This window comes from Pleurodeles waltl, chromosome 6, assembly GCF_031143425.1.
Source record: "Pleurodeles waltl isolate 20211129_DDA chromosome 6, aPleWal1.hap1.20221129, whole genome shotgun sequence".
In the NCBI taxonomy this organism is placed as follows: domain Eukaryota; kingdom Metazoa; phylum Chordata; class Amphibia; order Caudata; family Salamandridae; genus Pleurodeles; species Pleurodeles waltl.
In genome coordinates, this window is record NC_090445.1 from 449,427,431 (window position 1) to 449,441,398 (window position 13,968).

Consider the following 13,968-nt stretch of genomic DNA (forward strand, 5'->3'; position numbering starts at 1 on the left):
AGGTTACAGAGTAAACCGTAGAGAAAAATGTATGTTTTTTTCACCTCAATTTCAATATTTTTCTTTTTCAGTTGTTATTTTCTGTAGGAAACCCTTGTAGGATCTACACAAATTACCCCTTGCTGAATTCAGAATTTTGTCTACTTTTCAGAAATGTTGCGGTTTCTGGGATCCAGCGTTGGTTTCATGCCCATTTCTGTCACTGACTGGAAGGAGGCTGAACAGAATTTACAAAAGGTCAACCGGGGACAGAATCAAGGAAGGATATAATCGCTCTACAAGAAACAGACCGAGATGGTTTTGGTGGTTCAAAGTCTGGCGCAACGAAGAGGAGTAAAGCTGGACGTTCATGAGGGTTCCAGAAAAGTGTAAGGACTGTGTGGTGCAATAACAGTTTTCAGGGGACCTTGCTATAAAGAGTATTTTCATGTTAGCTATTACTTTTTCCTTTGTCTTTCCCAAAGGGAGGAGATATATTGTGCTAAAGTGTTGCTGGTCATAGTGCCAGCTAGTATTCGTGTATCCGTGGAACTTGAGGGCACTGGAATGTTAGAATTTAAACTGAGAGCAGTTGCAGTTGAAGGTGGTAGTGGTCAGCTGTTTCTTGTGCCTCCCCAAAAAAAGAAGTTCTCTAAAATACCTTGCATGGAGTATCCTAAGCGCCCTGCCTCGTCACGTGACCTCTACCCTGTTCGTGCAGCGGGCTACTGCATCCACACTTCAGGGCCTGCTGTGAAACAGTGAGGCCACTGGTTCGACCATGGCAGTCCAGTAACACTTTATTCGTTTTGAATCCAATAAAATTAGCACAATGGAAATGGGCAACATAAAATATCAGTTATCAATGCGACGAAATTCGTTTAGCGGTGAATTGTCACTCTATGAAATAGGCTCAGTGACTCACTGTCCAAACCCTAGAGGAATGTCGACACAAAACACATCCCTGTTAAGTACCACGCTTCAGGAGATAGATCAACGCATTTTAGTGCTGGTGTCCACATCACCTGACTAAAATGCATTAGTCGCGCAATTATGGTGCCGCCCCTCCAACCCACAACCACCCAACGAAGCTGCATTTAAACAATTGTGCTAGCAATGAGTGTGCTCTGAGGACGACAACAACTGTCTCGCTTATTTACTTAGCAGCAATACTTCATGAGAGTGCCCAATCTTTGTTGTACCCTCTTTTTCTTCCATGCCACAGTATGCAGAGGCTCCCTGTGATTGGCTCAGTTCCTCTGCTAATGTTCGGTGTGTGTTGCGGTCTGGCTACCTCACTCTTGGTTTACATTTAGTATATCTCCTACTTGGTCTGGAGAGTACGAGTGCATAGTTAAGAGGAAACTGGCAGGGGAGTACTATCATGTTAAATAAGGATTGCCATGGCAATTTGGGTCAGATGTTCTTGGAGTTTACATCGTGACAGGCTACCGATATCTGATAATATGTTAAATATGAATAGTGAAACGAGGAGAGCAGAGCCGGTTCGTTTCAACCCCGCGCACCTTTTATTGACACCTTCCTAAAACATGATTTCTTACATACGTCTCCAAAGCCAAGGTACAGCTAATGTAATATGCGTAGTCTTTAATGAGCCTCCTTTCTTAATCGCGTTCTCCAAAGTACAATATAGCCTTAGAACCCACCGTAGCGGGCTCTACCGGCTATTAAAGGCCCGCTCACGCGTTAAAGGCCCAAGCCGAAGGCGAGGGTCTTTAACAAGGGAGAGGGCCTTTAATAGGCGGTAGAGCTCGCTACGGCGGGTTCTAAGGCTATTAGAACATTCTGCCACTCCGGGCAGAATGTTCTATTAAATTAAACAAATTCCTCAGGAAGCCCGAGGGGATTAAAATCCCCTCGGGCTCCGTGAGGCTTTGTTCACAGCTCTTGCTGTGAACAAAGAGAACATTGGAATGTTGGCACTGCGGGCTTTTACCGGCCAGTAAAAGCCCGGAGCACTCCATTGTTTTCAATGGAGCTGCCAACGTTCTAATGTTCTAATGTTCTAATTCCTGTTAGAATCTGACAAGTATTAGAGCTGGCGACTTTGAACTGCAGGGTATCTGGTTCGAGTCTCAGCGTTGACTCACCGACCTGCAATTCGTGATCTGCCCGCGCCCTAAAAAACATATGTGGCTTTGTGTAATGTAACTGGAGCCTATGTAAAGAATAGCCCATACTCTGGGCCACTCGTAATGTTTTTTTTTTAGTGCTTCTCTTCTAAATACAGAGCTTATACTATGTAGACGAGTTGTTTCTAGAGAACAGGCACCCTTGTTTACTGTAGTAATACCCTCGAAAAATTGTTATTTCATGAACCTTTATTACAAAGGTACCGGACACAAAGTCAACCACTCCTTCGCCCAAACCGGCCACTGCGCCAACCCATCCCCAACATTCCCCACTTGTCATGAACCATTCAAAGGATAACAAAATCATACACCTCGAGAATGTACCAGAGAACACAACACATCCCCCTCCTTTGAAATGTACAGAAAAAGAGAAGTAAAATATTGAACGCTGGCACAAACATAATCAAAAGTGACTAAAATAAAACATCTATAATATACTGGAAAATCCCAACTATACATGTATATGCATGCTAATGCATAACATCACTTAACACCACACACATCCCCCTTCCTGAGATAACAAAATTAGTGAGTGCTAGTGGAGAAAAGAGAAAATAAAAATAAGAAATGAATATTAAAAAAAATTGAGAGACAAAAATAAACAAACTAACTGTTCATTTCTTCATGCTACCTGCATGAATATAATCGTCCAACCATTTGGGACAATTTGGGTGCTTTCCTTATCCTACTATGATTATCCTCAACCAAAATAGGGCTTGTAACTTCATTACACACAGTTGCATTGTCTTCTATTGATACATCTTCAGTACGCACTGCATTTTGTGAAGCAACATTTAACTCATCTTGAGTATCTTCATCCATCCACTCAATTTTTTTCGTATTTTTGTTTTCTACAGTGTTACACAATGCAACTCGCTTAAAATTCCATACTTTGCCATTGCTTAAATGTACAGCATTATGAAATACTTCCACCACTTCTTCTGGGTCATAAAATGCACTTTCTCCTTTACTTACAAATCCTGGTTTCTTTATACGAACCCAATCACCAACCTGCACTTTAGCAGGTTTGGTGCCATGATTACAATTATAATAATCTTTGCTTTTCAAATGGCTTTTACTTCTATTATTTCCGACTTCCTCAAAGGACCAATTCTCTACATCGGATCTTTAAATAACCAACTAGGATTGTACTTGGTTCTTGGATTTCTTCCCCTCATTATCAGAAAAGGTGAAAACCCAGTTGCATCATTCTTAGTTACTCTACAAGCCCTTACTGCCTTCTGCACCCGTACTTCTCAATCTTTACCATTTGCACAAGCTGCTTGAATTGCATTTTTTTTTTTTTAAATGGTTACATTTTTCAACCATTCCATTGCCACTGAAGTTATAAAGAAAAGTAGTTCTAGTCTTTATTCCCAGTTTTTCGCAGTCCTGTGCAAAAGCAAGAGATTTGACTTGTACCCCATTGTCACTCAAAATAGTAGTAGAAATACCTTCATAACAAAATAATCTGATCTAAAAAAAATTAAAAAAAAAAAAAATTAGAACTGCACTAGTGTCCATATTTTGTACAATTTTGACTACAGGACACCTAGAAAACATGTCCATAAAAACTATAATATACTTTTGTGATACACCTAAGGGTCCATTAATAATATCAACTGCAATAATTCCCAGGGATGATTCGGACCTAAGTAATCAGACATAGGAGGCCTAAGCGTATGGAACAACTTGTCTGCTTTGGAACATTCCATGCAATCTCTGATCATTCGTTCAATGTGTGAATCCAACCCAAGCCACCAAAACATTTTCTTAATCACACACTTTGTGCGATTTATCCCAAAATGGCCTTTGTGGCATAAGAATAAAATATCGGAGCGCAAACTTAATGTTGGAATTATCCTTTATCATCTCCAGATGAATTCTTTATCAATAGATAATTCAGCTCGCACTTCCCAAAATGGCCTAATAGCGTCAGATAGATCTCTTTTGTCAGGCCACTTCTCTCTTAAAAATGTAGTAATGTCTTGTAATGTTTTATCACATTTATACCTTTGTTTCCACTTGTTTAATAGCAGGCATGCCTTCATCTTGAATTAGGGCTACTTGAAATCCATTCCATTTCTCATCCTCACACTCTAACTGGACTGGCATCCTTAGATAGGAAATCAGCACCTACATTATCATTCCCAGGCACATACACTACTTTCTCTATGTAATCGTGCATGCAAATATAAGCTCTAGCCATCCTGAAAGAAGCATTAGTGGTACCTCCTGTTAAAAGTTTTGCAAGTCGTTTACGATTACAACAAACGGTAATTGGTCTACCCCAAACAAATACTCTGAAATGGTCTAAAGACCAAGCATTGTCCAATGTGGAAACATTTCTCGGAACAGTTTGGTATAAATTTTGAACAAAATTCAGCCAGACCAAAGAATGATCTAATCTAGTCTTTGTTTTTAGGTGTAGGTGCGTTCTTGATCGCTTGTATCAAAGATGATTTTGGTTTTAACGTCCAATTTGTCAATCGCATGATCTAATATGTGACACTTTTTTCAGAAAACTTACACTTGGTAAATTCCACAGTCAATCCTTTTGACTCCAACATTGAGAATACCATATCCAATTTGGAGTCATGTTCACTTCTTTCCCTACCAAAAATAAATATATCACCCTGAAAAAACAAAATTCCCTGTTTTTTACCGAAAAGGCTGAATGTTAGTCTTTGAAACACAGCAGCTGCCGATGTCAAACCAAACAGCATACGTTTAAATTGGAAAAATCCATTTGGAGTGGTAAAAGCCGTAAATTTCCGGAGTCTTCTGTCATGAAATTTGATGATACCCAGAGGAAGTCTAGAGAGGAAAACCATTTTGCGTCTGAGTAACATCACCATTTTGTTTATCCTGGGAAAGGGAAATTTGTCAATAGTTATACTGTTGTTCAAGTGGCGAAGATCAACACATTATGTGATCTTCCCATTACTACGTCGTGCAATAACCATCAAAGAAGTCCACTCTGATGCTTCTATAGGTTCTATTTCACAGATATCACTAACTTTTCTAATTCATTTGACACTTCTTCTCTTATAGCTATTGGCACATTTCTAACCTTGTGAACTTTTGGGCACGCATCATCTTTTATATGAATTTTATGTTAAAATCCTATCAAGTTGCCTAACTTCTGTTTGAAAACCATCTGAAATTTCATTCACAAATTTTCCGCAATAGAAGTACTATAATCTACAATTAGGTCCTGCTCCTTACTATTTGGATCCAAAATTATATGCAAGTCTTTCTGATCTCTCCATCCAAAAAGAGGTGGGCCTTTCCTATCTATGTACATTTTGCTGCATGACACTTAAATATTAGCCACCTGAAACCAAAATGTCAATTTTTTCTCCATCATAACCCTCTGGATCAATATCAGAGGGATTAAAGAATTCTCCAATTTTATGTACAAACTTGTCTCTCCACATTTCTTTACTAACAATGGTATAAGGCAAACCAAAATCTGCCAAAATTCTTAATTCCACACCCCCAGTCGTCATATTGCACTGCCGTTTTACATTCAAAATTAGTTTTTCCTTAACATTCATGACCAAATGTGCATTGTCTTCATCAAAATCCTGATCTGAGGAACGTTGTTCCATTACATCATTTCCCTCAAACACATATTTGACACGCTTCTTTTTCCTGCACACTTTTGCATAATGGCCTTTAACTCCACAATTACTACATACTTGGTTGATTGCAGGACGTCTGCTGTACGCAAAATGTTCCTTGCTATCACATCTGTAACACCTGCCTTTCACATGTATTTTAGGTTTTTCTTGGTAAATAGACATACTGTTTTTTGTACTATAGCTTTTAAGAACTCTATTGACAGACAAGTCTGTCCTATCATTTGGTCTTAAAATTACAGTACTTCTTTGAAATGTTTGCTTTCCTAACGATCCAATGGAGAATCACCGTGCACCCATAATCCTTCTTGTATAGATGGATTACTGGCATACATTACAATCTCTCATATTAAATCATTCTGTAATACACCAAAGTTGCAATCGCTCGCTAATTTTTGTAAATCTGCCATATACTCATCTATGGTTTCTTGTTTTGTTTGCTTGTGTTGGAAAAATGTGTACCTAGAAATGCCAATACAAACCTTGGGTTGAAAATGTGCATCTAGATCATTAATAGTAGTACTACGCATCCCCCACCCCAGTATTTTATTAAGGCGAGAACACATTTTTAATCCCATAGGACCGAAAGAATGTAAAAGTATTCTTTTTTTGTGTGTCTGACATTTTTCCTGTTTCATCAATTGCTTCAATGTAGTTGACAACATATTCTATCCATTCAGTCCATTTCAATGATGGTTCCAACCCAGCTGTCCAGAAAGGTTGAGGAGGACTGATGGAAAAACGTTGGCCACTGATGTTTATTAATGGACTAGTTCAGTGAGCAACACTGTCCACTCTTCACCACCAATAAAGTACAGATACTAAATGGTCAATAGAAATTCTCTCCACATTGTTTTGCAGTGAAATATGGATAATTACACTTTGCACAAAAAAAAAAACAAAAAAAATCCTTCCACAGTACCTTAAAAGAATGACTATGTACAAGGTTGCCAAAGAGGATTTGCATTGCGTTGGTTATTGCAAATTAATGGCCATTACTGCTCAGTTTGTTGATAGTTCCCATATGAAAAAAGCACAATAAAAAGAAGAAGAAAAAAAAGTGCTCTGAATGTTTATTTTGTACACAGTGCCCCAAGATGCTTTGAGCTCTTGTTGCGCGCGTTTGTGAAGATAACACACGGAAACATGAGCGCGTTCGCCCCAGAATGCCTTGCATGCTTCCTTGTCTGGTTGCTGAGATACTGTAACTTTGCTCCAGACTGCTTTGCGCTTGGAAAACAAAAGGAACGCATGCCTCACTCTTCGCGGGCTGGAGTCCTCGCACCGGAGCGATCAGACCGTACCAATGCCCTTAACTATAACTTAAGGCAACAAAAACTAAGCAAACGACAATACACTTGCTGCGTCGTTACTCACTGCTGGACCGAGGTACTCCGAACACCTGTTCCCAAACTAAAGCGTCAGCCGAAGCAATAGGCAAATAGTAATCCCAAGGATATCGTCAAAATCCTCAACGCTTCCAAAACGGTAGGTCCGTGTAGGTACCTTGGCCCTCATCGCAAATTTGTAGTAGTACTCTTGACAAATTGTTATTTCATGCACCTTTATTGCCAAGGTACCGGACACACCGTCCAACACTCCTTCTCCTGTGCAGTCACTGCGCCAAGCAGTTCCCAACGTTCCCCAGTTGTCATAACACCATTCAAAGCATGACAAAGTCATACACCTCGAGAATTTACTAGAGACCACATTATTTACCCTCTAAAATGAACCCATATTGTTAGGCCCTCACAATGCTAAGAGGATCTAAATATCCAACTGTTCATACCAAAACTCCTGTGTACAAGATCCCAGTGCTACAATGTACAGAGACTCTAAAGGGGGTAGGCATATTGCATTGTCTCTCTTTGTTACTCCAACATTTACGCTATAACAATGTGCCAAGCAGTGTTACATTTTTGATCAATACTCTGTGTAGTCACAAGTTATGGAAAAATGATTTTAAAAAACCTCACTTAGACAAACAAATGCCTAATAAATGAAGGGCCACAAAATGCCATCACTCGAAGTCTCCTTTGGCATTCTAAACTTCCCCTTATAGGAGGGTACTATTACCAGTGGTCAAAAAAGCACTAAAGAACGAAAACAGACCAGACTAGCAACTGAATGGATATCCATAGAGGGCAGGAGACCTCTTAACAAGATAAAAGCTGACATGGAACACAAGTGGTCAGGGAGCAACCAATGACATACATGGCATAATCTTATCAGGTCACATCAAAAGGGGGAAGTAGAAATGCAAAAGAACTAGAGGGTAGAGGCAGGAAGTGGCACAGCAAACATAAGAGCATAGGCAATCCTGCCCTGACGAAAGTGGCACAGGACAAACCTTCAATCCAGACAGGATCACACCCCTACCTCAACGACCAGTGAAAAGGAAAGATCAAAAATACTATCTTCTCATATTGTGAGGAACCTAAATACCCCACCTCTGTGTACCTAGCAACAGAATTGAATCCTGGTTAGTACAGTAGGGACTAGGAACTTGCCTAACTAGAGTGCCACGGGGCGCCATGCTTTGAGTGAGAACGCACTTTCACTATTCAAACCACAAATTGTAATACACAGTAAAAGATTAGTGTCGCTGAAAGGGTCACGCATTTGTCTGTAGAATGTCACTCCAAGGTGTACTGAAATCATGGAAATGTCACACATTAGCAAACTGAAACCTTGGCAGCAGTGAAAATGCTGCCACACGGACTTCTGGAACCCATTCTCACCTTATTGGCAAGCAGGATGCAGGGCACCGCAGCGCCGTTCTGCAGCGTGGCCTTGCTGTCCAGATCCTCTTTCCATTTCTGGCTGTTCAGGAATGAGGCCCGGTTGGTGACGTCAAACATGATCACACAGGCTGCGGCCTCCCTGTAGTACAGTCGGGTCATCGAGGTAAAGCGTTCCTGACCTTTAAAAAATAACAACACACTGAGGCATGTATTATGGATACACTGTGCCAACTTAAAGCACGTCGAAACCCTGAAACCAGAACTCAGTGTAAATGCCATTTTGTTTGATCGAGTTCTGCTTAGTACTCAGCTTATACGGTAGCAGAAAAACATTAAAGTAAATGTATACTTTTCATGAAAATCGGGTCCACTAAAAACATATACACACCAAGAATAACATAAAAGCATTAACACATTTCATATAAACCACGCAAATGTCAACAAAAAAAAAAAAACAGTCAAATCACGTTGGTCAATGGCAACTACAAGCTTAGTCCACAGTCAGTCTTGTATTTTGCTGAAAAACTGTTCCTCTGGGGCATTATCAAAACAAACTCAGACTTCACCACGCACGCTCACGACGAAATAAAGCACAGACCAAACAAACCAATAAAGATTCCATACAACAGAAAAACACAAGATGACAAAATACCAAAACAAGCATGGTCATGCAATAGGTCTGACTTTAACGTGCTGCACCCTGCAGTAACGAACCCATGCAGCTAGCTCACTTTCTGCCGAACTACTGCATGGATCAATCAGATGTAGGATGATGCCTGGGATGTAACTAACTTTGTCCCGGCCACATCACCATTCCAAGAGAAGATCAGACTTGGGACTGATTCTGTGCCTGCCCAACTGACCTTTTGAATATTACCCTCACATGTTGCATGCTGTGCCGAGCACTCCTAATCGATCAGACACTTCTGACATGTGGCTGAATCTCCATCAGTCCGAACACTCTTTCGGAGAGATCTGCCAATTCCGGCTGCCACTTTTACAAGTGACCTTTCCTGACTTCTGCTAACCTGCCAGTGTTAACACTCATATGTGAAAGACCCTGCAGCAAGTCTGTCCTTTTTCAGAGATGATCACGACGGGTGACTGCAGTGCTGCTAAGATTCCCCAAGTCATGTGTGACACCTTCAACTTTTACTTTTCTTCCTGCGACTTGTAAGTAAATCTGGACTTCGAAGTCTTTACATTTGAAGTGCAGTTTGCTAACTAACCAGAACTACCAACAGGCCCATTAACCCTTTCTGAGATACGATGTGGGAAAGGCCGTCACACACGATAAAATGTGAACATGACCCAAGGGTATTAGAGCGATGTGCAAGGAAAACCCAAACAAAAAACAGTTCCATGTGATCACACAAGTAAACAAGCATTGGCAAAGCCAATAGGTTTGCTCCTATGCAAGAGTAGATTGTTTCAGAGTAAAGTGAAGTGGCGTAGAGTCTTGTGGTGTGGGGCAGTGTGCAGTGGTGGCGAGTGGAGTGGCACCGAGTGGAGTGCAGTTGCATTGAGTGGCAGAGTGCGATGGCATATTGTAAAGTGGTGTAAAGTGCAGTGGTGAGGAGTAGATTAGAGTGGCATACTGTGAAGTGGCGTAGAGTGCCGGGGCACTGAGTTGAGTGTTACAGACTAAAATGCACTTACGAAGAGTTTATTGGTACAGAGTGGCATAGAGTGCAGTGTTGCTGAGTGTCAGAGTACAGTGATGTAGACAGGGAGGTGCAGAGTAGGTTGGTCGGACCTAGACTGGAGTGCTGTAGAGCATAGTGGGAAAAGTGCACTGGTGAAGAGTAGAGTGGCGAAGAGTGCATCAACATAGAGTAGAGTGGTACAGGGTAGAGTAGAGAGGTGTAGGGTGAAGTGGTGCAGAGTGGAATGGCATGGAGTGATGCAAAGTAGAGTGCAGTGGTGTTGAGTGGTGCAGAGTAGAGAGGTGTGCCGTAGAGTGGAGTATTCAAGGTGTGGTAGCACACTGCCATTACAGACAACAAATTTTAAATTGAAATGACCATTACATCTGCACACATACGGTTTTACTAATCAAAAAATACAGTGTGGAAATTGCTTCATCTAGTTCAATGATTCGTATTGATCATATTAAAGTATTTGTTTGCAGCACACCTCAGAGTTAACAAATAATGTGCCTCATTTGTGCGTTCATAATATTATATATTGTAAAATACTTACATAGTTCATTTAAATATTGTCGTGTGGTAGCAAAAAACCTTTTTCATAACCCAACTAGCAAGATTGTCACATAAATCCCCTGACTTTAAAATCAGAGTAAGAAACGTTAACAAGTGCCCTTATAAGACGGCGCCTAGCATTTGACCTTGGTCTTTGAATGATCAGCAAATGGGACATGATAAGAACAAGACTTACAGCCCTGTTTACAGAAAGGGAGGGGGCGGGGTGGGGGGAGTCAGAAGGATTTGTGTGAATACGTTTTTGGCAAGGGAAGTACCGAACGCAAGCTGGCCAGCCTAAAAAAATAAAGCCAGCAAACGGAAAACAAGAAAATGTGAGCTACAAACCACAAAGCCAATGGCAAGCAATGGGCAGAATGCATTCCTAGGTCGACTTTCGGAATGGCACCAAGATGTCTTTAGCAAACCAGACAGCCTCCTGTCTGGTAGGCTGTGACCAATGGACATACCGCTTTCTTCTAGCTTTCATTGCTACGCAGAACTATACCCTTCCTCTAGCCCAGGCCCTTGCCCTGTCACACACTGACAGAGGAAAGTCACCATTAATACCAATTAAAGCAGTTTTCCATGAAGCAAAATATTAAGGTCACACTATTTAAACACCAACTGAAGAATGAATATCTGAGACCATTTATTCTACCTTGAATGATCTGGAGTGATTCTCTTGAAGCTAGAAACACATTTAAAACATATTGTGTTATCTTTAACGGGTTTCATCTGATAAGAGGTCTGCTTGGGCTCTAAACTAGAGAAATCTGATGGCATGTGCACACAAAAAACACATCTTTTGCCATACTGGAAATCTAAAAGACTTAAAAAGAACAAGTGCCAAGAGGCTCTCGGTTTAACAGTAAAGGATTCTGGAATTATCTTCTTTTATAGCAGAGATTCTCCATCACTAGTGCACTTCCCACAGATAAAAGTTTAATTCTCATTGAAAGCATCTTTGTCCACTGAAGCAGGATACCTATTTTTTTTTGCTATGTGCAGCTGCCTTTCCAAGCCAGATCCGCACTAGAACCACATGCAGTAACAAAAAATAAAGACATAAATAGAGAGCCTGTTAGAAATCAGTCTCAAACACCAGTACCCATGCTTTGCAGGGGCTGAGCACTGATAGGACTTGGCCACCTTGGCTCTGTCTGGAGATATGTCCAGAAGACAGCAGCATTTGCTGAGGGCCGATGGGGGTGCTGAAGGTGGGGGGGGGGGGGGGGGGGGGTTTGGATTTTGACAATGACTGACTCTTCTGTTCCATATGAGCCCATTAAATAAAAAAATAAAAAAACGCCCATCTGAGCTCTAATTGGCATTCTAAGACTGAGATGGATTGGTATATAACAGAGCCTACAGTTCCTTGCCAGACAGCTACCTGTGGCTTTTGGTACCGAACAAGTGAATCCATTTTATGGTCATTATTCTGCCCCCACACACAGCACTTTTAAATTATGGTCTTAAAAGGTTATTTCACCACTGAGAAATCACGTACATGTGGACCCAACATAAATAAATAAAAACGTAGATTATTTAACAGCTTCATCGGCATTTTGGGGGGCTGTGTTATGTTGGAGTATGTCCTCTTGGTCAGACGAGTCTCTTCAAATGGTCAATCTCAAAGGTGTTGGGAAGGGGATTGTATGGTTATCAATTTAAAAAAAAAAATCAAACCATTTTAGGCTAGTTTATGCCCAAGAAGGCCAGATTCAAGGATTTGTGTTGTTTCATTGGAGTTTTATTTATAAACCACATATGCTTTCTAACACTTGTGTTGCATCTTATCCAATAAATAATTTGTATTATGAACCTTAATTACAACCTCAAATAGATTGTTTTGCCTTACCATCTACAGACACTAATGAAGGAGTCCCTTCTGATGCACTAATTAACCCTGCTCAGTTAGACAAAAACATGCCCATGAATTGCTCAATTAATTTTTATTCTTCCTTCTGCTGATAGCAGGATTCAGTTCAGTTTGATAATGGCATAGCTTAATTTCCATGAAATTGGAGGGTGAAGCATCTTAAGTGAACAGCCTTGAACAGCTGAGCTTTGTCAGAACGTTGGATGATATGATGCTCCAAGAAACTTGTGCTAATGATCCTCCTTATATTGACAGTTACTCTTCCCACACTATCCTGGCATAGCTGTCTTCTTTTGGCAGACCCAGAGGTGGGCTACTGGATTTCGCTTTCCCCGACTTGTGAGGTCTCTTTAACGAGCAGGTGGTCGAGCTGTGTTTGTTAAATATGGTTCTTTATAACTTTTACAATTATACTTTTAAGGTCTCTGATTGCTGTTTGAGGGCTCAGATTTCTCCAACATTGTGGGCTTTTGAAAATAAAGATGAGTAACTTGTCTCCCAGTACACCCTGTTTAGATCATGCACGTTTAGCTATTTTGGCAGGAGATTTTAATATTAATTTGGGGCCTAAAAACTATATTTGGGGGGGGGGGGTTGATCTTACTGAGTTAGGCACCTTTTGCCTGATTTACAAACAAGGGGAAGACTTATTAGAAGTTCTAGCTGAGGCCAATATTCATGGCCAGATTTAGGGCAGTGTGGCAGGTACAACTACACTTTGCGCTGAGCTTGGGGGCGCTGCGTTTAGAAATACTTTATGATTTTAAAAGCACCGGCTGCAGAGTTCCTTGTGTGTCCAGCAGTTTTCAACAAAAATGTCAAGTTAAATGGTGATTAATGTTCCTGCTGGAGAGAGATTGGAGTTATAGTCTAACGGCAAATGTAACTCATCACAATGTAGCGCAGAGGGTTCATATGCCTGCTGCAAAGAACATGTACCATGCAGATCACATAACTATCTTATGTGGCTAGCTCAGAGGACTGTTGCTTTCTTCACAGAGATCCTTTTGTTACTTGGAATTCATAAATGACAATTATAAGATAGCACAGTGACCTATGAACTGTCAGAATGTTATGTTTTTCCCCAGTCCATCATTAGCCTAAGGTTGCTATAAAGGGTTAACTGGGTAGAAATACATTCTTATTAGTAAAGCCAAGCTCAACCACTGTGGAACATTTTAAATCCTGAGTCGGTTTCGACAGACCAAACGCTCTTAAAATATATTGCCTAATAGAATGGATGACATGGGATTTTTGTCTTATGTACCATTTCCTAAAGGATAATTTATACACGTATGATTTATTGTCTCTGAATATGTTTGTGATTTCATGAGCTCTGACACCCTATAACGATACTGGCAGTGC

At 40.7% G+C, this 13,968-nt stretch overlaps 1 protein-coding gene across 2 annotated transcripts in view; it reads right to left on the reverse strand.

Annotated features, from left to right (window-relative positions):
• Nucleotides 1–13,968, reverse strand: part of RAB29 (RAB29, member RAS oncogene family) — a 159,048-nt gene that overhangs the window by 27,685 nt on the left and 117,395 nt on the right. For both annotated transcript variants that reach the window (XM_069238564.1, XM_069238565.1), the window contains exon 3: nucleotides 8,518–8,699. In XM_069238564.1, the coding sequence (XP_069094665.1) occupies nucleotides 8,518–8,699 (182 nt within the window). The remainder of the gene's footprint in view (nucleotides 1–8,517; nucleotides 8,700–13,968) is intronic.